This window comes from Carya illinoinensis, chromosome 13 (genome assembly GCF_018687715.1).
Source record: "Carya illinoinensis cultivar Pawnee chromosome 13, C.illinoinensisPawnee_v1, whole genome shotgun sequence".
In the NCBI taxonomy this organism is placed as follows: domain Eukaryota; kingdom Viridiplantae; phylum Streptophyta; class Magnoliopsida; order Fagales; family Juglandaceae; genus Carya; species Carya illinoinensis.
Genome location: NC_056764.1, coordinates 11,417,554 through 11,429,658, shown reverse-complemented (window position 1 = coordinate 11,429,658; position 12,105 = coordinate 11,417,554). Strand labels below are relative to the sequence as shown.

The 12,105-nt window shown below is 38.6% G+C and overlaps 1 protein-coding gene across 4 annotated transcripts in view; it reads left to right on the top strand.

Moving 5' to 3' along the window:
- Positions 1-12,105, top strand: part of LOC122291820 (nodulin homeobox-like) — a 29,248-nt gene that overhangs the window by 11,067 nt on the left and 6,076 nt on the right. For all 4 annotated transcript variants that reach the window (XM_043099813.1, XM_043099811.1, XM_043099812.1 and 1 more), the window contains 7 exons: positions 8,850-9,074; positions 9,463-9,591; positions 9,735-9,830; positions 10,297-10,458; positions 10,793-11,084; positions 11,183-11,308; positions 11,399-11,468. In XM_043099813.1, coding sequence (XP_042955747.1) covers positions 8,850-9,074; positions 9,463-9,591; positions 9,735-9,830; positions 10,297-10,458; positions 10,793-11,084; positions 11,183-11,308; positions 11,399-11,468 — 1,100 coding nt within the window. The remainder of the gene's footprint in view (positions 1-8,849; positions 9,075-9,462; positions 9,592-9,734; positions 9,831-10,296; positions 10,459-10,792; positions 11,085-11,182; positions 11,309-11,398; positions 11,469-12,105) is intronic.

Below are 12,105 nucleotides of genomic sequence, written 5' to 3'. Positions count from 1 at the left end.
TTAATAGTACACGAGGTTTAAGATCCAGTCCCCATTACTCTTTGTTATTGTGATGGAGGCGTTGAGTAGAATGTCCTCAGCCCTGTGGCGAATGGTTTTGTGGTTGGTTTTGCAATCGGTTCCCCAGATAGGGGACTTATTAATATTTCTCATTTGTGATTTGTAGATGATTCTCTTTTCTTTTGTGAAGCAGATCAAAACCAGGTTCGAGTTTTGAAGGCCCTTCTCCTTTATTTCGAGTCAATTTCCGGGTTGTAAGTAAACTTGGAAAAATCAGAAATGGTTCCTATTAGAGGAGTTTGGTGTATCAAACAGTTGGCTAGTATTTTAGGGTGTAAGATTGCCGTGCTACCTATGATTTACCTTGGACTTCTGGTGGGAGTTGCCTCGAGAGCGGCTCCATTGTGGGATTTAGTGGTTGAGAACGTGGAGCATCGTTTAGCAGGATGGAAGAGAATGTACTTGTTAAAAGGTGGTAGGATTACCCTGATCAAGAATACACTTTCTAATCTACCAACCTATTTTTTGCCCTTGTTCCCTATTCCAGCAAATGTGGCACTTTGTCTGGAGAAACTACAAAGGGACTTCTTGTTGGGTGGAGTGGGGGAGGAATTCAAATTTCACCTTGTTAAGTGGGAGAAGGTATGCTTTCTCTCAAATGGTGGTTTGGGTATTAGAAATATGAGATCTTTTAATCAGGTGTTACTTGGTCAATGGTTGTAGAGGTATCATAAGGAACCTGAAACCCTTTGGCAAATATGGGGGTCTATGGGGGGGTTGGTGCACAAAAGAAGTGAGAGTAGCGTATAGAGTGGGGTTGTGGAAACATATAAGAAAAGGGTGGGAGGTTTTCACTCGCCACACTAGATTTTTTCTAGGAGAGGGAACCCGAATTAAATTTTGGTATTACACTTGGTGTGATAATGTTGCTCTAAAGGAATCTTTTCCTTTACTATTCCGGGTTACAAGTGACAAAGATGTTTCAGTGGTGGAGGTAATGGTGAGATTGGGGGAGCAAATTCAGTGGAATGTCAATTGTAGTAAGGTTGCACAAGATTAGGAGATGAGCAGTTTTGAAGCCTTTTCAGCCTTTTGTATTCCAGTAAACCGAGTAACTCACAGGATAGGTTGTGGTGGATACTTGCATGTAAAGGCACTTTCTTAGTACACTCTTTTTATAAGTCCCTCACTCAAGAGCCACATATTCAAATTCTATGGAGAAAGCTTTGGAGACATAAGGCACCACCTAAGGTAGCATTTTTTGTGTGGACTACTTCTTTGGGTAAGATCCTCACAACTAATAATTTGAGGAAACGTAGGGTGATCATCGCATATTGGTGTTGCATGTGTAGGAAGGGGGTGAATCTGTGAACCACCTCTTACTACACTACGAGATAGCGCAAAGATTATGGAATAAAGTTATTGGTAGAGTTGGCTTGGGTTATGCCTGAGACTGTGGTAGCGGTTTTGGCTAACTGGACAAATTTGAGAGGTATTCAACAGATTAAGGGTTGGTTTGGATTCAGAGATGAGATAAGATGGTTCTAGATGAAAGATAAATGTTGATTAAATATTGTTAAAATATTATTTTTTAATATAATTATTGTTTTGGGATTTGAAAAAGTTGAATTAGGATTTAAAAAAATTGAATTGTTTGTTATATTTTGTGTGAGAATTTGAGAAAGTTGTAATAATTGTTAATTGGTTTGAATGCTCTTTCTATGGGTTTTCCTTTTATTATATAGAAGAGATTTACGTCAGTGTTGCCATATTTTCAGCGCCTAAGTGCTATACAAGGTAAGTATCTCCAACGTATTTACAGCCTAATTATTTGCTATATACAATTTAGATATAAAGGAAAAAATCCCTGAATATTACAAATCAAATATTATAGTATCAATCAAATATCAATTTGTCAACCAAGAACTGATGCCAGTACCGAGAAAGAACTTTAATGAATATGTCTGCAGTTTGATGTTCAGTGGAAATGTGAGGAAGGGTAATCACATGTTTGTCAAAGGCTTCGCTTATGAAATGACAATTGACTTCGATATGTTTCGTACGCTCATGGAAAACAAGATTAGCTACGATCTGAATAGCACTTATATTATCAGCAAAAAGAGGAGTGGAATGAAGCTGAGAAAAACCAATTTCACCTAATAAACCACAAAGCCATGTGAACTCAGAGCAGACAGAAGACATAACACGATACTTAGACTTAGTGGAGCACTTGGAAACTCTGTCTTGCTTCTTACTCTTCCAAGAAATTAGTGCATTGCCTAAAAACATACACCAACTAGTAACCTGCACCTCAAGGCCAAGAAAGTACTGCAGGGGACCAAGATCTTTCATGTGAAAAGAGGCCTTGAGATGCTGTTGTAATTGCTTAATTAATTTAGTATTAGAGCCAGTAATCACAATGTCATCAACAAATACCAGAAGCAATACAATTCTTGCAGAAGTCTTGCGAAGAAAAAGAGAAGAATCAAACTAATTTTGAGTAAACTGAAAAGCAAGTAAGGTAGAGCGAAATTTATCAAACCATGCACGCGGAGCCTGTTTCAATCCATACAAGGATTGAAGTAGCGAACAGACCTCTGAGGAAGGTGTAGCAAACATGCCAGGAGGTGGAGACATAAATTTCTTTCTTCAAATCCCCATGTAAAAAGGCATTCTTTACATCCATCTACTGGAGAGACCACCCTTGCGATGTAGCAAGTGCCAATATAGTTATCACAGTAGTCATTTTGGCAATATGTGCAAATGTTTCTTCATAATGAATACCATACTCTTGTCGGTTCCCAAGAGCCACAAGACGGGCCTTATATATGTCTAGTGAGCCATCCAACCGAAACTTGACTGAATACACCCATTTACAACCAATAGGTTTGACATCAGAGGGACAAGTCATAATATCCCAAGTGTGATTGTCTTGAAGAGGTTGGATTTCTTCTTGCATGGCCTGCTGCGAACATGCTTGGGTGGCTGCCTAGGTAAAAGAACGAGGAATAGAAACAGTGTCGAGAGTGGCAGTAAGCGAGGTATGAAGAACACCATACCTATTCGGTGGATGTGTAACCCGGGTGGAGCACCAAGGTATAGGAACAGCAGAATCAGATGACGGATCAGTGTCTGGAAGGGGCATTGAAGAATGGGGAAGATGTCGATGATACACCACACCTGGTTTAAATCACTCTATAGAAGAAGACACATCATCAAAAGCAAGAAGAAGAGCAATAGGAGGATTAGAAATAACCTGAGACTGAAAGAAATATTGATTTTCGAAGAAAATCATATTTTGGGAGATCCGAAATTTGTTTGCATGAGCATCATACCAAATAAATCCTTTCTGAGTAGGGCTATATCCCATAAAGGCACACGTGACAGATTGGGTAGCAAGTTTGTGACGAATATGACGATCAATAGGGGGCAGATGAACAAAACAAGCACACCCAAAAGTATGAAATGATTGATACTCAGGAGACATGCCAAATAATCGAAAATAGGGAGAATCATAATTTAGAGTGGCAGTAGGCAAACGATTGATCAAGTAGACAACAGTAGATAAAGCTTCTTCCCAGAACTTAGAAAGTATAGAAGAATCAATCAATAAAGTAAGAACGACATCTAAGAGGTGACAATTCTCAGCGATTCCATTTTATTGAGGGGTATAAGGACAAGAACGCTGGGAAATGATCCCCTTTTGTTGAAGATAAGTCTAAAAGGAATGAGACATTTACTTCCCGCCTGAGTCGGAGCATAAGATTTTGATACAAGTACTAAATTGTGTCTCGACAAGTGCAACAAATTGTTGGAAGATAGAAAATACATCAGCTGTAGAATGAAGAAAATATATTCAGGTAAATCGACTATAATTATCGATAAATGTCACAAAATAACGATACTGACCAAGAGAAATAACAGGACATACACCCAAAACATCAGTATGCACAACCTCAAAACAATTAAAAGCATGACTACCATGTGCAAGAAAAGGTAAAGTTTTACTTTTACCAAGACAACAAGTAGCACAATCGAAAGATACAGGAGAAAAGGAAAATGAATCTTTATTGCCCAAAAAAATCATGTTTCAAAAGATAAGTCAATACAACAGAATTAGGATGACCCAATTTCTTATGACAGACTATTATTTTTGGCAATAGCTGTACAAGCAAGAGAAACAACAGTAGGAATAGAAAATTGTAAAGGAAAGAGACATCCCACTTTAGGCCCCTTCACGATCACTGTCCCCGACACCTGATCTTGCACAAGACAACCACCACGAGATAAATGAACATCACAACTATTATCCACCAATTGTCCAACAGAAATCAAATTGGTAGATAAGCTAGGAGAGACAAAAACATTTCGAAATGAAGAGTCCGAAGTACCAACAGTAGTAATAGGAAGAGTATTGCTATCAACAATCTAAATAGTTTGTGTGCCTCCATACTTACGAACACCATGAAGACCTGTTGTACTACTAGTCATATAATTAGAAGTACCCAAATCAACAATCCTAGAAGTGGAGTTAGTACTCGTACCTTGTAGGCCTAAAGCCATAAAAGTATACACAATCATCTGTTGGGCCATTGCAGGTGTGAGAACATTTGAGAGTTTAAAGTGGGGGGTGCGGCAGAAGACGAGGACTGAACAGCAGCTTGAAAGGCTTGGGATTGGCAGTTATGAGGCCGCACTCGATAGTCTTTGCTGATATGGCCCTCTTTCTTGCAATAGTTACAAACTTTCTTAGGACAGTTGCGAGCAATATGACCGAACTCCTTGCAACTGAAACACTGTAACTTGTTACGCCCTCCCTTGTGCTGCATAGGCTACATTCACAACCTCAGAAAAGACTTTTTCAGAAGTCATACCTATATGAGTGGATGACCGTTGTTCTTCACTCAATAAATCTCCCAAACAAATATCCAGAGAAGGAACCAGATTACGGTTCAATAAACCTGCTTGAACAAGCTTAAATTCAGGTCGAAGCTTCATCAAAAACTAATCGCATTGACTCTCAGCATGAATCACTTGAAGAGCCGCGAGTGCTGTAGGGGGAACCTTAGCCTGAACAATAGCAAAATACTCAGTCCAAAGATTAATAAAACCATAATAAAATTGCTCAATGGTTAAATTACCTTGAGTAAAAGTGCTAATTTCCAACTCCAATTGGAATTTCCGAGTGCTATGGTCTTGGTGATAAATAAGAAATAGGTAGTCCCACATAGCTTGAGCGGTAGTAAAACATCTAAGATTGGTGACAAGATGGGGTTCAATCATTCTTAATAGCCAGGAGATCACCTTAGCATCTTTGACCTCCCATTGGACAAGTTCCTTTTCATCAGTGGGAACTCGAACAAAACTATCAATATGATTGGATAATTCTTTCCATTTCAAAAACTTTTTAAACTGAAATTCCCACGTAGGAAAGTTCTTTCCAGTGAAGCGAACAATAGTATTCTCCATAAACATAAGGAAAGTGACTTGAAAAAAGAAAATAGATGGGCAAGTGGTTTTCTGCTATTGTTCTAAAGGGAGGGAATGTTCATGAGTTTCTATTTTCTTTATAGTCCACTAGAATGTAACTAGGTGTCTCACTTTGTATACTCCCTGTGTACTTAGGCAGTGCCTAGTTTCTTCATATTCAATAAAGATTATTACTTATCAAAAAAAATAAAATAAAATTGTGAATGTTATATACTTAGACTGAAGACTAAGGTTAATATTTTAAGTTTCTGTTCATGAGTTGTTTCAATATGTGTTCTGAAAGTTTATCAATAAATTGCTGAGGCTTTTTGTTTACAGAATCTTGTATTCTTTAAGCTACACTATGAATGATGTGTAGCATCATAGCCCTAGTCTCAATAGACCAAGGAAATAGACTTGATAGTCACGGCAAGACAGAGATGGGCCAAGGTAAATAACAACGTAAACTGCAAGCCCAATTAGAAAAAGGCCAAATAACTGAAAGCCCTAGGTGATACCTGCCCCAAATCGAGTTACAGCAAATCAACTAAAACAGCAAACATGATAGCACTCAGAGAAGAAAACGAACAACCAGCACCGTTGTCAGCCATGCCAAAATTGGTTGACCACCACACAGCTTCACACAGAACCTACCAACAACCTCAAAGTCATCCACAGAAGCTGTCAACAACCACAAAAAGTGCCGACTGGCACAGAAACAACACTCACAACTGTAGACAGCCACCAAGGTGATGAGCCCACAAGTTGGAACCCCACAGACATGTGAGAAAACACTAGGGGAACACCACAAACTCAAAAACTCACCAATGTGCGAGAATAGAGAAGGAAATTTTTTTTCCTATCGTCACAACTTAGAAACTCGCAAGGATTAAGACCATGGATAAACAATAATCAGAGTAGGGGCTCTAATACCATGTCAATTAGTCTATATACCCTTTCTATAGGGTTTCCTTTGATTATATAGAAGAGATTTACGTCAGTGTTGCCATATTTCCAATGCCTAAGTGCTATACAAGGTAAGTATCTCCAACGTATTTACAGCCTAATTATCTGCTATACACAATCTAGATAAAAAGGAAAACATCCCTAAAATATTATAGTATCAATCAAATATCAAAGTATCCTAAATTATCTCTGTTAACAATAATGAGATGGGATGAGATGAGATACTTTCCGAATTCAAATGGGGCCTAAAGTGGTGTGAAAGATGATCCCTATATGCATCATGTGGTATTTGTGGCAAGAGCGCAATGAACGGACGTTCGAGGAAAAAGAAAAATTGATGGAGGATTTGAAAGCTTTCTTTACTAGAACTCTTTGTACTTGGGCCATTGCTCTTGACTTCAATGGCTTAGAGATTTTCTTATCTCCATTGCTCCTACTTAGCTAGGGCAACTATACATTGTACCAGGCTTTTGCCAATTCTTTGATTAATATAATATATTTACTTATATATATATTAAATCGGCCTGGAGCTTGTTACCTGCCATGCTTCTTAATGCTTTTCTGATTTTTGTTTCTTCAAGAGGCCTCTTAAGCTGTTTTGCTTCTTGCAATTCAAGAGCGTCAAAGTGAAGCCCGTCAAGTCGCAGTCGCCAAGAGCACTGTTCTAAAAGCAAGCTCTTGTAGTAGTTGACAATGTGATATGTGATCTCGATTTGGTTGGAAGAAACCGTTCCATCGATCATCAACGTCTTTATATGGCGTTGTTTCTCCAATGCAAATTAGCCACCCGATGGAAACACTTGGTACATTTATCTCCTTCCTCCAACCAAAGTGCTCTCAACTTTTGTCTCCAAGATATTTCTTCCAATAGCGAAACCCTTTCGAGGTCTGTGGCCAATTGAAATTTTGTGAGCCCTCTCTGTTTCAGATAATACCCTCTCCTCCTCTACTCCTTCCAATCCTTTGAGTTCCTCAAAGAGAGTAGATTTTTGAGCTTTCACATTGCCAAACGCTTGCTCATTCCAAGCCTTCACATCTTTCTTCAGAGACTTCAATTTATATGATATGATGTAACTTGGAGTGCCATGAAATTGATAAGAAGACCACCATTGTCAAACTCGACCATTTGATTTCAACTACATGTTTTCAAACTTGAAGTACCTTGGGCCACCATGAATACCTCCACAATAAAGAAGGATGGGAAAGTGATCTGAATACCACCTGGGAATTCTCTTTTTGATAGGTTCCTTATAGTGTGCTTCCCATTTTGGTGATACTAGGAATCTATCGATCCTTGACCAATTGGGGTGGTTTTGGTTGCATGACCAAGTGTAGGTGCCACTTGCAAGAGGAAGGTCTAGTAAACCTTGTTCATATATGAAGTCAGAGAAATCTACGATTGGTGACTTGATTCTAGAACCACCCGATCATTCACCCGGAAATCGAGTAACGTTAAAGTCGCCACCAATACACCAAGGCAAGTCCCATATATTGCTTAGGCCAGCCAATTCATCCCATAGTATGCTTCTTGCACGATCTAAGTTAGGACCTGGACCTTAAACACATGCGAAGACCCATTGATATCCATCCACAACATTATTGAATGAACAATCCACCATATAATCCCCTGTACAATTTTCGACCTTTTCCAGCACTCTTTTACTTCACATCACTGATGCCACCCGATGCTCCAATGGATCGTAAATAATGCCACCCTACTTGATTACAACACTACAAACTCCTAATAGTGCTTGGGGGGATAGATTCCAATTTTGTTTCTTGTAAGCAAACGATGTGTACTCTATCTCCAACAATGTAATTGGTTTCTGATTTTGAGACACTTTTCCTGTCAGTCCCCCATGAAATGATTTTCAGCTTCAGAAAACGTCCGTTGCCCTTCCCTTCAATTTTCCACGGTTAGAACTCCTCTCTCCTACTCCATCGTTGACTGTCCACTTAAACCTTTTCAATTCTTGAGCTCTCTTCTTTGCTGAGTTAAGCTCACTTGGAGAACTAGAGAAAGTCTGTCCAGCCTCTATAGCTGCGAGGAGAGCTATAGAGGCTGTTGTACAATATCCCCACACAATGCTGAATCTCTTTTGGTCTGTCTAAAAGCCAATCAGATACCTGAATGTCGCATCTTGGGTGATGTCAGAATTGTTACTATGTGTTCCCAAAAAAAAAAATAAAAATTCATGTATGTAATTACAGTCTGTACAGTGATTATAAGGCATGGTAAGGATAACCTTGCTCCGATTTTAAAATTTGAAGTTCTAAATTGGAATAATCAATAATTCAGGAAAATTTGGTATTTAATGCATAGTTAAGAGACCGGTCACATTTTTTCGCCTCTGATTTATAAAGTTTTTCAGGCAGCCATAACTATGCCCTGATCATGCAGCTTTCTGTGTCAGGTTGACATCTTTATGGATGCAGCTTTTGGAGCAGTTTGCACAGCCATTGGGTTACTTGGGACCAAGCTGTCAGCCCACCAGTCTGATATTTATACAAATTCAAGTCTGACTGCTGAACGAATAGTTAATATAAACTATTTATGCCAGCAATGTGAGGCTTCATTACAGTTTCTTCAGCAGTTGTGCCAGCAAAATTTGTTTCGAGAGCGCCTACTCAGGAATAAGGTTTCTTCCCTCTCTGTTTTGTTTTTCTTCCGTGTTTGAAGCAAAGTCATATGTTAGGAAGCGCCTTCCTATGCATTCTTAGGCTATCAAACTGTAAAAAGTGTACTGGATATATATTACTGAAAATATTGCATTTGTATGGGGCTCAAAAGCAAAGGCATAGAGTTAGTGGACAAGGAGATTTAAATTGTCAAAATCTTCACTTGGCAGACAACAGTGTGAGTGCAGCTGTAAAGGAACAATGTTGAAGAACATCTCAGTATTTCAATCTTTTCGTGGAAGATTATATTGATGGATCTCTGTAAAGTTTTAGGTCCCATTTTATTTATGTTTGCTGGTAATTCCTGAAAGTATTTCATGTTTTTAACTTGTATTGGTACTATTTCAGGAAATATGTGGAAAGGGTGGAGTTCTCTTTCTGGCTCGAGCTATCTTGAAGTTAAATGTGCCACCTTTTACCGGGTCCTCCAGAGTTGTGGCCTCTCTCTCTAGGATGAAAGCTAAAGTCCTATCAATTGTGAGTGTCATGGATGAAAGCTTACTGTTCACATCTGCTTAGAGGCTTAAGATGCTTTTGAATCTACTACAGTTTTCTATTGCATGGTACACCCGTGAATGAACCTCTTTGATTGATCCATTCACAACTGCCTTTTTTCTCAGCTGTTGAGTCTGTGTGAAGCAGAAAGCTTTTCCTACCTGGATGAAGTTGCCAGCTCACCAGAAAGCCTGAATTTGGCAAAGTCTGTTGCACTAGAGGTTAGTTTACTGTAATTTTCAAAGTATTTATCCCTCTCTTAGACCATGGCAAATGTTGGTACAGCTTGTTGGTTTCTTCAGCCAAGATAGACCAATGGGGGTCAGCTTTTTGACAGTTTTTGCCTGGGTCTAGTGCCCCAAAAAATGTCACTTTTTTAAATGCTTGTCTACTAGCTCAAGTTCACAATTCTTTGGGCACTGAACTCCATAAGCAGAGGCTAGGTTTGTTGAGTGCCCAGCAAAAAGGATGACCGCTTCAGTGGGGATCAAATTCCATTTGGAATATCCCTTGGATACTCACATGAAAAGGTGGTCTGCAAAATGCATTATGTTATTAGTACTACTAAACTTTGTAGATATTCATGGTTGAACCATTGTTGATCTGGATACTCTGTTCTATATACATTCTATATACAACTCCTGCTTACTGTCAATCTGCTTGCCATTGATAATTGTCATGATGTAGGTTCTTGAGTTATTGAAGAATGCTCTTGGGAGAGACCCCACACATCATAGCTCTTGTCCCGACAGAAGTTTCCCAATGGGCTTTTTGCAACTCAATGCGATGCGACTTGCTGATATTTTCTCCGATGATTCTAATTTTCGATCTTACATTACTATACACTTTGTAAGCTGTGTTGAACCTCAAAGCCTGGTTATGAACTTTTTTTTTTGCGCTCTCATCTAATTACCAACAAAAGAAGTCCTTGCTTTATTTCCTTTATCTTACTTTTCTTAATTACTATGTTGACTTTTTTAACACTACTAAACTTTGATATGATTCACTAAAAAGTGAGAAATTTACACAAAATTGAGTTACTGTCTTTTCCTTATACAGTTGAGAAAGTCATGTGTGGTATACATGTAAATTTGATGGATATAGTGCGCATTCATCTATATTTTTCCATCAGAGCATTTGTCTTGATGAGGTTTTTGACTATCTTTTCTGTGTGTTACTCCAGACTAAAGTTCTGACTGCAATATTTTCACTTCCTCATGGAGATTTTTTATCCAGTTGGTGTTCATCTAATCTCCCATCGAGGGAAGAAGATGCTAGTGTTGAGTATGATTCATTTGCAGCGGCTGGATGGCTTTTAGACAAACTTTCGTCATTGGGCCTACCAAATAGAACAAATTTGGGATTTAACCTAGTTCCAAATAACATGCCCCAGGCTTCCTATGAACATCAGAGAACATCCTTATTTGTCAAAATAATTGCAAATCTCCATTGTTTTATTCCCACAATCTGTGAAGGTTGATTCTTTATCAATGATTTTGTAAATTTTATTGCAACTCTTAAGTTCATTCCTGTACTTCTTGAACTTATTAGTCAAGCTTTTTGTTTACTGCAGAGCAGGAGAGGAACCTCTTCCTTCTGAAGTTTTTGGAGTGCTTGCAAATGGACCTATCTAAATCATCACCTGAATTTTCCAGTAGTCCTGATGCTCTGAAAGCTGTGATTGTTTGCAGGAACCTTCGTAATTCTCACTCATTCAATTGTTTTTTTCTTCGTAGTGATCATAATTGCTGATATTGTCACATTTCTCATGAGTATCTTGTATGTACAGGTTCATTGTTAAGCCATGCAGAATCTTTAGTTCCTGGCTTTTTGAATGAGGATGATGTCCAGCTTTTAAGGTGCTGTAAAACTCGTTCTTTTTCCTTCTTTTTTTATTTTTTTCCCCATTTTTTGCTAGGTTTTTAAATAAGAGCATGACAAATTTGGATAGCTACTACATTGATGTCATTTATAATTTTGGTGCAATGTAATTAGCAGCCCCTTACACAAATTAATGAACTAGACCTATCATTTCTATAGCCTGGCTGGACCTAGCAACCAAATACCTTCCACTTTCCTTCAGAAAGATGTGATGGACATGCTTCTAGATCTTTTTTTTTTGTTGTTGTCCCCCTGTGGGTTCCACACTCTAGTATGCTAAGATGTTTTAGTGTGGTTCTAGTCAAGCGTTATACTTTGGCTCCATATAGATCTGGCAGAAAACTGCTTGAGAAACACCCAGCTCCTGATCTTTACAAATAGTGCCTCCTCGCCAATAGAGGAAAAAGGAGGAGGGATGTCATTCGTTTAATCCAATAGGGCTATTTGTGTTGTGTGTATTGAAAAATAAAAAATAAAAATCATGTACCTATATTTCTCACCAAACTCAATGTTTTGATGACACTTTGTAGCCATGATGAATATCACCACCCATAAGGATTCTGCCGACTTGCCATCAACTGCATGACCTTCTAGGCCCTAACCCACTCAATCCTA